Genomic DNA, 12748 nt, shown 5'->3' on the forward strand with positions numbered 1-12748 from the left:
ATTTGGGGGGACGCCGGGCGAACTGAATCGCATAGCCGAGTCTGACGGTCCGAATGAGCCAGCGAGACGGGCTGGGAAGCACTAGCCAGGCTCCCAGACTCTGTACAAGCGCCACCAAAGGGACAATCGATGCACCCGCGGAGGGGCAGCGACAGGGAGCACTGGGGCCTGGAGTAGAGGGGGTGAGAGTGGAGTAGCACTTACCTGGTCTTTGAGGTGTGAGCTTTTGGCGTGTGGTGAATGGGGAGGACGAGGCTGGAAGTGAGGAAACGTCCATTGCTGCCTGACTACATCGAGTATGACCCAGAGACTGAGGAAACTGCTCTTTCATTGATAATTTGGGTACCGCTGGCTCATCAGAACAGAAAACAAAGGCAGCAAAAGCCCTATTCTGGGGGAAGGAGCGGTGCTGTCACCACCTCTTGGGAAAGAACAATCCCCTCCATCTCTTGATTTCCCTTGTCAGGGCTGCTTCGCTGTCCGCTTGGAGGGCTTAGTGGCAGCACTTAACTGTGCTCCGACCAGCAAAACACTGCTTAATGCGTTGTAAATAATGATCCTTTCCAGCGAAAGAGAGCTTCCCATTCTGTGAGGGGAATTGTAAGAACAATTGTGCTATCACAGCTGCAACCGGCTCGGCTCCAAAGTAAAAATCTGAATAAGTGGATGCACGCTGCCATATTATATACCCGTGTGTACAAGGAAGTGGCTGGGCAAGCAAATTCCATTTGCCAATGTTCATTGGCCTTTTCTTTTACTACTCAGAGGTGATTGGTGTTCCCAAGGGAATCCCCATATGTCAATATGTCGACGTAATGTCGAAGGTTACTGACTGAAAGGGAACAACAGATAATAGAAAGTTAAAATTTTGCAGCAAGCAACACACATCAAATCTTTTAATGTTAAATTAAAATCGTCAGCCCTGTTACCGTTCAGAAGGTGCAATAATGTCCAATACAATTTATAAATTTATGATATGCCGATGGAATGTTTAAAATCTTTATTTATGTATTTATTTATTTAATTAAATGAAATGTTGTGTTGTAACATGTTTTACTTCAAAACGAACTAAAATAAATATCTAATAAAATCAATTATTTAAATTAACAAACAATCATGAATGAAATCATCTTTTGTCTTTATAGGCATTATGAATCTACCAGCTGTGGCTTTGGGAATCATCACTGGTGGGTTTATAATGAAGAAGTTCAAATTGAATGTTCTCGGAGCAACCAAGATCTGCACTGGAACGTCTCTTCTGGCTTTCTCTTCGCTGCTTATTCAGTATTTCCTGCAATGTGACAACTCACAAGTGGCTGGTCTTACAGTGTCATATCACGGGTAAACAAGTACTACAGTTCAGTTGTTTATCATCATTTTCTCTGGCAGCTTTGAGTGGTCAATGGAATTGGATCTTTTAACCATGTTCTGTTTGGGTCTCAGAGGCCCCAATTCTTTGTGTAAAAATAAAAAATTTTGATATTAACTTCTTTTCCCGCAAATTCTTTTTATACACTACCAGTTAAAAGTGATCATAATTAATGCTTTACTTGATGTTTTGAAGGAAGTCTCTTATGCTTACAAAGGCTGCATTTATTTGATAAAAAAGGCAGTAAAATAGTAATATTATGAAATATAACCATTTTATATTCTTATATTTTAAAATATAATGTATTCCTGTGATGGCAAAGCTGTATTTTCAGCAGCCATTACTTCTTTGTGTCACATGGTGCTTAATTAATCAATTAAATATATTACAACAGAAGAAAAATTGTTCTTTTAAATTGTAATCAAATCAAATAATAATCAAATAATTACAGCCTTGGTGCGCAATAAGAGACTTCTTTTAAAGAAACTTTTTACTTATTCCAAACCTTTTGACTGGTATTCCTCTGACAAAACCAAATGTTTTTATAGGATTAGGAAAATAATTGTTTTGATCAGTTTTTTGTTAAGTATTTTTGAGACATTAAAATGGCCTTAGGGTTCTCCCAGATCTCCAAAAGAGTACAACAATGATTTTCGTAAGCCAAGGAGCATACAGTAATTTTTAACTTCAATAAGTGTAATTAAACTTATTTTAAGTGGTTTAATTATTCAATGTCTTTCTAACAGGGCTCCACAGGTGTCCTACCAGCAAAATACACTAATTTCTTCATGTAATATGGGTTGCTCCTGCTCTCTCAAACACTGGGATCCCATATGTGCCAGCAATGGCTTGACCTATGCTTCCCCCTGCCTCGCTGGCTGCCAGACCTCCACTGGGGATGGCAGGGACATGGTAAGAGATTCTTTCCAGACATCTACACGACTATTGCTGAATCAGTTTTGCCAATAGACCTCAATATAGTTGTGGCCAAAATTATTGACACCCTTGGTAAATATGAACAAAGAAGTCTGTGAAAATAAATCTGCATTGTTAATCCTTTTGATCTTTTATATATATATATATATATTATTATTATTATTATTATTATTTTTTGGATCACTGTATTAACGGAAGATCCAACCATGGCCCATTATAAGATTTCTAGCAGGGACAGTCAGGTTTTGATTTTTTATCTGTTGCTGTTTGATAGAATCCATGATGCCATGTATCTGAACACACTTTTTAGACCTGTGTGCACCAAACCCATTTCCAGTGTTTGCTGCTAAAAAGCACATTTTTTAGTTTCATCTGACCATAGGAAAAAAAATAAAATAATAATAATATAAAATAACTAAAAATACAGAAAATAAAACAGAAGTCTTCCATGGAATGTTCCCATTTAGATAGCTAAGTAAATGTATGCAGGTGTGGGTGTAAACGTAAATAAACACACACACACACACACACACACACACAAAGTCATCACATCACACCTAAAACTGAGTGGAATAATTAAAAGTCTCACTGCATTGTAACTGTTGCTATATTGTGATATGTTTTTAGGTTAAAAAGTGTTGAAATGATTTGCTTTTCAGATACATCTCTGTGTAACTATGCTTCTGTATTTTATTGGTCATTATGAAACATTACATTTCAGTAAATTTATTTATTTATTTATTTAGTCATTTAGCAGACGCTTTTATCCAAAGCGACTTACAAATGAGGACAGCAGAAGCAATCAATTGTAGTATTAAAACAACTAAAAACAGATCCAAAACTAAAAACTAAAACTTTATAAATACTTACTATACACATTTTAAAAATAAAGAAATTAAATAAAAATGACAAATGAATACAACAAAATTTCAAAACTTAAGATACTTATCCTTTGCCGGTGTCCCTGCCCGGTAGAGTCGCATGGTAGAGTCGATGGTCTCTACACTCTTTTCGGTCTTCACACGAGGAGGCCGTCACGCGACGGCTGCCGCGGTAAACAAAGCTTTTTTATACCCGTCTAACAGAATACTAAATTAAATCAGCTGGACACACTTTCCTTATTTTTTTCCCAACAAATGGGCAAGCAATCGCAGACACTGACAAGATACGCGATACAGAACGAGACCAAATGCGATATCAGCCCGTCTCCACACAGTAAACAAAACAAGCGTTTTGCCAAGATGCACAATTTTACCAATTTAGTTAAATTTTACGAACATAAAATTATTATGATTAATTTGGCATTTAGATAAAATGTTCTGTAAGGTTAGATGACAGTTGGGCCAAGATGCCCCCAGGGATCTTTCATAATTTTCATTTTTTTTTGCCATTACAACTAAATTGTTAATTATTTCCATTTGATTACCATAATAGTATGTTGGGTAATGCATACTCTACATGTTAAACTCAAGTGTAAATGTGTTACAGTTTATCAGTATATGGATGTTGTTCTTAAGGAGGGATTTTTCCCCTATCTTAGGCTTTATGTGTACTCTATATTATTTTCAGGGTCTAGGATAGATAGAGGACTCAGATGCAGAGTGGTGAGAAAGGAGATTCTTTATTCTCGCCACAAAACACAAAATAACATAAACAATAGTTAATTGCTGCTCAGGTGAGCGGAGATTCCAGAGCTGGCCGGCAGACACTGCGGACCACTCGAGCTGCCGGATCTCCGTACTACGAGTCCTTAAGCACAGGAGAACAGAGGGTCAGACACTGATGCTTGCACTCATAAGTTACATAAAAACACGAGCAAGGACAAAACAATCTACTCACGACGAAGGACAGAAAGGCAGAGACATATAAGGGAGTGGGGGAATGAGCGACAGGTGGGGAGAGTCAGCTCGTGATCCGCGAACCCCCGCTGCGAGATCAGCGCTGATTGCCCAGACCACGAGCTACCGAACATGACAGGACAACACAGACCGCAGGGGAAGCCGAGAAGACACCCTGCACCGTGACAATTATGAAATCCTAAAAATAGGGTCCAAAAATCTGAGACCACTAGTGAAAATACCAGTGTAAATTTTTTTTTCTTCTTTTTTTTATCATAAATCATGTTGTCAGAATAATAATTTGAGTAAAATTTTGTACTGAAAAATATATTTGATTTTCAAAATGTTTCGGTATTTACTATGTCCCCCTTTTGACAGCAGCTCTCGAGCTGCCATGGACCGGTTTATGCAAACCTGTTGATCCATGTAATGCCAGCATAATTTGAGAATGTTCCAAAGAGCATGTTGTGTGCTTCAATGAAATCTGACCTTTTGTATAAAAAAGTGAACACGGTTTGCTTATATTTGATTAGTGACCTAGAATCAGTGTTAAATATTTGTTTAACCTAAATGTCTTCTTTGTCCTTCACTGTCATGTCCAAAATCCTAAAACTGTTTATTGCTAGGTTTAAATGAAACAAACAAACCAACAAACAAAAAAAGTCCCAGATTTCATATGTACTGTCTCGGATATTTAGACCCTACTACATTTGCTGGTATTGTAGTAGTTGACAAAATCTCATTCTTTTCAAAGGTATTCCACAACTGCACCTGTATTGGAGAGTCGCCGCTCCCATTTGCAAACATGTCATCAGTGTTGGGCCAGTGCCCTCGCAAGAGTGATTGTGACTACATGTTTAAGTTCTACATGGCGGTGACAGTCATTGGTGCCTTTCTCTCGGCTTGTGGGGCCACACCAGGTTACATTATTCTGCTCAGGTAATAAATCTCCCCAAAAGTAAACCAATAGCCACCTTTAGAGACTAGATTGTCTTTAAGGAAAACTGTGTAATACAGTATGTGGGTCCTCATGATACAAAAATATGTTTCTTTATTGGTATAGTCTTGTATATATTGTTTGAAATTAACCAACCCGTTAGGGCCAGGGGCACAAATCAAAATTAAATTATGTGAAATGGTATCTTTGTTTAAGAACTGAATACGAAAAACCCAATTTAATCTTTGGTTTAAAAATGAATACATGTCCTCATGACTGTTTTTTTCTTAGAACCATAAATCCAGAACTAAAGTCTTTGGCTCTTGGTATTTATATTTTGATTGTTCGGACACTGGGTAAGAAGATTTATTTAATTCTCAACACAAGATTATTAAACAACAGATAAAAAAAAGTATCTTTAGCTGATCTGAGAAACTTTTCTAGGTGGCATTCCCCCTCCTATTTATTTCGGAGCCTTGATTGACAGGACCTGTCTGAAATGGGGCACAAAACAATGTGGTGGGAGAGGAGCGTGTCGTATCTATGATTCTGGTGCCTTCAGGTTAGTTAACTTAGACTGGCAGAAATTCAGCATTTTCATACACACTTTTCCAATCATTGGCTAGATGGTCCACAAAAAACAAACAAAGAGTAATGTCTGTATAAAACCACAGAGCCACAATATTTATGTATTGTAACATTGGAAAAAATTATATGTCCTTAAATTTAATTTGGCAAAATGCTACAGTGACAACCATGAACATGCTTGATCCTTCTGAAAGCATTCACATTCATGGTAACTAGTCATGAATGTGAACTGTTTGCAGCTAGCAATTACAATACAATTAGTGAATAGCTTTATCTTATTTCTTAGTGTTTGAAGAAAAATATTGGACAGGCACATGATAGCAAAGGTTATCTGAAGTCTATTTCTGATTACATGCATGTTTCCTTATGGCATTTGGTCATACATTTGTAAGGGGCAAAACACCAAAGGTGTATGATACCCTAGTGTGTTTGTTGTTGTGGAACTGTTTTGAAACACCAGAATAATCCTCAGAATTATAATCCTCAGATACCCACTAGCGCCACCATCAGCTCAAAAATGGACATTTCTGCAACTCTACAACATTTTTAACCCTTTGTTCTAGAAAAGATTTCATTACCGCCATGTTGACAGTTTGTAGTCATAAAGACTGCATACAAAACTGCATACAAAAACTTTCACAGATATAAAGATTCTGTCTTTCTTTTTTTGCCCTACAGAAATGCTTTCTTGGGTCTTATTTATGGCCTGTATTCCTTATCCTACGTGTTGTGGGGAATCCTGTACAACAGACTGTCTCATCGCGAAAAGAAGCTTGCACTAAAGAACCAATTAAAAGCTCCAGAACAGGATGACAATGGTGTTTCTTCTGGCAATGGGAATGTATCTTCAGCTATTGTAAAATGCAGCGAAAACCCAGACCAGGAGACCACTATCTGAAGTTATGCTTCCAGTACTTTTTAAAAAGTCAAATGTGTGTATTGCTCCAAAAAGTGTTAGAGGAGATATCCATATCCATGCCAAATGGAAAGGTTTTGGTCATGAAATTGTGTTAATTTGTAGATTTATTGATCGGATGCTGTTATTTCCTGGATCTAATACATATATTTGTATTTGCATTATTTACACATTTAAAGGACACCAAGTAGTATCAACATTAGAAAGTAAAATATTAAACTCAAAGTATACATGCCTAGGTATGGATAATATGGTTCATCAGACTAGAACATTGTTACATAGAATTACTGTTATTGTGTCAGGTCATTATAAGCTCACTGTTTCATAGGAGTTTCTTGTCATGTCATAATGGTATACATTGAGGTCATATATATATATATATATATATATATATAACTGTATGCAACTGAAAGTAATGGACAGGATGTAATGTACATTGGGGTATTTGGCAACATTACTTATGAACTGTGATTGTGTACTTTATAATACTTCAAAACCCTTATGAAGTAAACATAAAGCAAACGATATAACTTTTTATTAGTAATATCAGCCCATTTGCATGAACCCACCATTATTTTTATAAAAAAAATGTAAGCATTCATTTTGCTAAATTTAGTTGTCCAGAACAGGATGACAATGGTGTTTCTTCTGGCAATGGGAATGTATCTTCAGCTATTGTAAAATGCAGCGAAAACCCAGACCAGGAGACCACTATCTGAAGTTATGCTTCCAGTACTTTTGGAAAGTCAAATGTGTGTATTGCTCCAAAAAGTGTTAGAGGAGATATCCATATCCATGCCAAATGGAAAGGTTTCGGTCATGAAATTGTGTTAATTTGTAGATTTATTGATCGGATGCTGTTATTTCCTGGATCTAATACATATATTTGTATTTGCATTATTTACACATTTAAAGGACACCAAGTAGTATCAACATTAGAAAGTAAAATATTAAACTCAAAGTATACATGCCTAGGTATGGATAATATGGTTCATCAGACTAGAACATTGTTACATAGAATTACTGTTATTGTGTCAGGTCATTATAAGCTCACTGTTTCATAGGAGTTTCTTGTCATGTCATAATGGTATACATTGAGGTCATATATATATATATATATATATATATATAACTGTATGCAACTGAAAGTAATGGACAGGATGTAATGTACATTGGGGTATTTGGCAACATTACTTATGAACTGTGATTGTGTACTTTATAATACTTCAAAACCCTTATGAAGTAAACATAAAGCAAACGATATAACTTTTTATTAGTAATATCAGCCCATTTGCATGAACCCACCATTATTTTTATAAAAAAAATGTAAGCATTCATTTTGCTAAATTTAGTTGAAATTAAAATACTAAGTCTTTTAAGTATAGAAAAATTGAATTGTGTTGTCTTTCTTAAAAACCCTGTTGTGCAGTGATATCATTTTTTAAAAATAGTGGTCTTTCTATCAGCATATTGAAAGAAGCAATGTTTTCTACACATGGTTCAAACGGAGGTAACGGAGGTCTTTATTGTTCATATTTCACTATATTTTGTGCACAAAGCACAGCACTGACTTAATATGTAGTTGTGCAGTTTTTAATTGATCTTCAACCTTGTAACATTCAACCCCATTCAGAATGTAACAGGACTAGCATGACACATATTTTAAAAAGAAATGGTTTAACTATTGCAGGATAAATATTGACTCTGTTGACAGCTTTTGAGTTTACTATGTAAAAATATAAATCATTTAACATTTTATATATATATAAATATATATATATGTATGTATTTCATTAGCATACATGTAACTAGCACTTTCCTGTTTCAAATGACCAATCTCAGATCTTTTGGATCCGGTTGCATAAACTTTCATGTTAAGACTGAGTTTTAAGAACTAGTCTGACCAACTTTTGAAACGGTGTTTCAAAGTGCACGTTTTTGAAAATAATTGTAGTCTCTGTGTAAATGTCAAAAACGTAAATTAGTGAAAACGGTCATGTGCACACATAGGCTATTACATGTTTAGTCTATAGAAATGCGTATGTGCGCAGATACATAGTGCTTCTTTACAAAATGACATCATCAGTGAATACCCTTACCAAAAAGTAGTATACTTCAAGTTTATTTTAGTAAGTATACTTAAGTAAAGTTCAAGTATATTTTTAAGTATATTTTATGTAGTAAGTATACAAATATCAGTGTACTAGTAGTATACTTGTAAGTGTACTATTTCAATACTCCTTGGGACTAAATTGGCCCACTTTCTAATATATAAAAGTATACTTTTAAGTATAACAGTAGTAAACTTTGAGTACACAACTAGTTTACATCAAAATGTTTAGTTTGTACTGCAACTATAATAAAAGTGAACTTATAGGTATACTGATAGCTTACTAATTAAATACTTGTAGTAGCATTTTCAGTACACTTTGAAGTATAGTCTCAGTAAACTACTAGTTTAGTAGTTTTATACTACAAGTATACTCGTAAGTTTTCTTTAAGTGAACTTTACATCATACTTTAAGTATACTACTATGTCCCTATTTAGGTATTAATTTGTATATATTTTGTTACATGAATATCTGAACATACAAAACATCAAAAGAACAGGGTATCTGCTTGTAAACAAAAAAAATTATTCTAGCATCATGCATTCTTTTTCATAAACACTTGAATGTGGGTGTGTGATAAAAAAATAAAAAAATTAAATTTTGAACAAAAAGCTGAAAAAAAGACTATGAATTGGATTCAGAATGATAATCAAAACGTAGATAAAGTCGATCAACACCCCAAAGCTTGACAGTCATTATTACATCTTCATTGGTCGACATTTTATTCCATAATGTTACACAGTTTTGATGCTGTTTATGTCTGATGATCTGTTAGATTACATGTGGAAGCATCTGTTGTTTCGGTTTCTTCTTCACTTGTGTTTTTTGGAAATTCTGTACAGAAGATGTGTACTAGCGCCCCCTACAGTATAACAATGAAAACACGGATTCTAGGAGCACAATTATAGCTAAAATATATTTAGACTTTTTCTAAGTATAAGTCAAGTATACTTAAATGCCATTTTAAGTATATTTCTGAGAAGTACATAAAGCCCATTTCTGAGAAGTACATAAAAAGTAGACTAAAAGTATACTTTCCTATTTTTAGTTTAAAAGAAGTATACTAATAGCACACTTGACTAAACTTCTTTTTCGTAAGGGCTGCCAGCACACAGAGGAAGTTACGTCAGAATTCCCGTTTCTGTTGACTGAGTGGGCACGACTGTCTGCATACGGTGTATTAACTGCAGAAAACACACCTGGAGAGGCAGATTGTCCATCCACACCCTGGAACGGCCGGCCACCGAACACACAATGCTAATTGGCTATTAGTAGCTCGCAATAAAGCGGTTTTCTCATAAAAGCCTGAGGACCGGGAGCTGTGTGGATGTGTTTATGGGTTACGGGTGTGTATGAACTGAACTCTACCTCGTTGTAAATGGAAGTACAGCAGACGTTTGTTATACTGGCAGTCGTGGGTCGCTCCAGAAGGAGCTGTGGAGGTTGGAGGGGTGAATGAAAACAGCGAGTGTCAGTCAAGCGCTGTGTTGTGGGTCAGTGGCTCTTCAGCCGCTCATGTCTGTGTCAGTGAAGGAGTACGGCTCTACAGCGGCCTTCATGGCCTTTCTACAGCTTCTCTTCCTCTGTCTGTCTCATATACTTCTCTGAGGGTTTATTTTGGAGAGTCAGGCAGACCTATAACAACCCAGCCACAACACATAATTGCGAATAACATGCCTTACTTTAACACAGAATCGACCACAGAGTCCAGCGTTTATATTTTTTCTACGAATCTTTGGGTTAACATGTACTAAACATGAGTGGAATTTGCACCGCAGCGCCCCCACACCTTGATGCTCATGACAAGAATAGCATGTATAGTTATCTTTATTGAAGTGAATTAGGTTTAAATCGCCGTCATGCATGAATGAATGATATTTTTGCAATTTTACACATAATAATCCACGATGATCACATTACACAAAACTGAAATTGCACGTCAAAATAACACATTGTCAATATATTTTTTTTCAGGGGAGCCCATGTCTTATTAAGGGGAGCCGAGCTCCCCCTAGCTCCCCCGTAGTTCGCACCCTGGTTATATGTGCTTATTAGATCTTGCTCGCCTCATTTTTGCTGCAATTGGTCTTTGTGTGACAATATACATAGGTTATATTTATTATTTTCCACAAATAATCCTTTCACAGACTCCAACTAATGAATAATAATTCAAAAGTAGAAATGTTGATGTCTGAAGACACAAAAAGGTTATATAACCTATAAACTAATCAAAAAAAAGAAAAACGAAATCCTAATTCTGTTCAGGAATGTGTCCATTGTTAAATCTTAATCCTCAATTGTATGAGAGCAAAGCTGCTTGGATGACTGGGCCATTTGCACACAGACTGCTCAGGGTTATTATAGTTTACAGAGAGAGAGAAAAAAAAACATATTTTATTTCAACTAGTTGACAATGTAGCATTTCTCGTTTCAATTGAGTCTAAAAATGTAACTGAAATAACCAAAACTGAAATAAAAATTACAATTATACAGAACTATACTGCAGCAGGGCCATGACCTGACGAGACTCAGTAGGGTTTACCTGCTGTTTCAGACCATTCTCAAAGCTTTTTAATGAGGATACAAAATACAGAGTTCCAACTGCTTTGGAGCAAAGTCCAAAAATCAAGCGTGTTTAGAATGTTTTAGTGAAGTATGAAAAAAGCTTCTTGGTATCACTTTCAATGAACCTTGAATAATAAAGTCACTTATAACACATTCATTAAACTCTATTAATTATCTTAATTTATGTCAGATGAGTTGATCCAGATGGAAATCTAAAGCAACCAAAAACTAAAATTATCTTTGGAATGCATTATGATATATTTTTGTTAATTATCAGCTGTTTTCTATAGTGATTTCCAAGTGATTCAAAACTTCCACTGGTACCTCCCCCCCCACTGGTACCATTGTATTGTTTGTTTTTGGAAACAAACAATACAATGAATAAATAATTTTTAAATGGATTAATTATTTAAAATAAATATGTGTATATGAGAATAAAAGCTGTAAAATATCAGGTTCTGAGCTTTTCTTGGAGCAAAAACAAGTCTCTTTTAGCAGCATGCATTGAGCTGTGGGTGTCCCTTGAGCTGGCACGTTGTTGGAATAGAAATGTGCCGAGCTTTTGTGTGCATGAGCTTTCAGAATAAACCACAGGCTTATGCAGAGACCCAGAAACATGTCTTCTCTCCAAGAGGGAGGATACTCCCTCTGCCCATGTCAGGTACAACACACTTTGGAACATGATTTGTTTCTCTTGGTTCCTTTGCTTTCCCAGATCCACCTATAACTTCAGTTTTCTTCTGAATGGCTGGATGAAGGGTTTCTGACTGGGAGGGGAGAATTAAACCAAACTAGATCTGAGAGAATTATCAGAGTAAGTCATTCAAACACATGAAAAAGGCTTTCTCTGTTTCATGAGGTTTGCTTTTCCTTGTTTAGTTTTTGCATAACAATTTTTTTTATTTTATATATATATATATATATATGAATATTTTTGCATTTGTAATCCCATTCGACTATTCTTAAAAAAAGATTTCAGTCTTTCTGATTTTTTTTTAAATATAAGGTGAGTTATGTTTTATGTATTTATGTATGTATATACTGTATATATGTGTTCATTCATTCTTTCATTCATTCATGTATTTATTTATTTAAAGTCTGAATGAAGTTTGAACTGTGTTTAAATTTGAGACACTGGATAAATCCAAGACCTCTTGGATTTGATTTGGATCATATAAGCTTCTTTCTTTCTTTCTTTCTTTCTTTATTTACAAACTCAAACTAAATAAAATGTCTCTGGAAAAAATGACATTTGTAATTTGTAGCATGAAAATTTTTTAAATTATGTTGTTTTTTACCTTCATTACAAGAAAATAATTGACAAAACAACTTACGTTAATTAAATAAATGTGGAAAACATTATTATTATTATTAATTATCAGAGTTGATAAATTATAATTTTTTTCATCAGAGCTGAATAAATGATCAGAGCAAAAATAAAAAAATACCAAAACTACAAATATATATATATATATATATATATATATA

The 12748-nt window shown here is 35.1% G+C and overlaps 1 protein-coding gene across 1 annotated transcript in view; it reads left to right on the top strand.

Moving 5' to 3' along the window:
* LOC107716209 (solute carrier organic anion transporter family member 1C1-like) overlaps nucleotides 1–7160 on the top strand; it is a 25086-nt gene extending 17926 nt beyond the window's left edge. Inside the window, exons 16-21 of the mRNA XM_016522586.1 lie at nucleotides 1123–1341; nucleotides 2116–2281; nucleotides 4898–5082; nucleotides 5372–5436; nucleotides 5525–5642; nucleotides 6347–7160. Of these exons, the coding sequence (XP_016378072.1) occupies nucleotides 1123–1341; nucleotides 2116–2281; nucleotides 4898–5082; nucleotides 5372–5436; nucleotides 5525–5642; nucleotides 6347–6566 (973 nt within the window). The 3' untranslated portion in view covers nucleotides 6567–7160. The remainder of the gene's footprint in view (nucleotides 1–1122; nucleotides 1342–2115; nucleotides 2282–4897; nucleotides 5083–5371; nucleotides 5437–5524; nucleotides 5643–6346) is intronic.
* Nucleotides 7161–12748: the final 5588 nt, after the last annotated feature.

This window comes from Sinocyclocheilus rhinocerous, unplaced genomic scaffold (assembly GCF_001515625.1).
Source record: "Sinocyclocheilus rhinocerous isolate Xijiao unplaced genomic scaffold, SAMN03320098_v1.1 scaffold3022, whole genome shotgun sequence".
NCBI lineage: Eukaryota > Metazoa > Chordata > Actinopteri > Cypriniformes > Cyprinidae > Sinocyclocheilus > Sinocyclocheilus rhinocerous.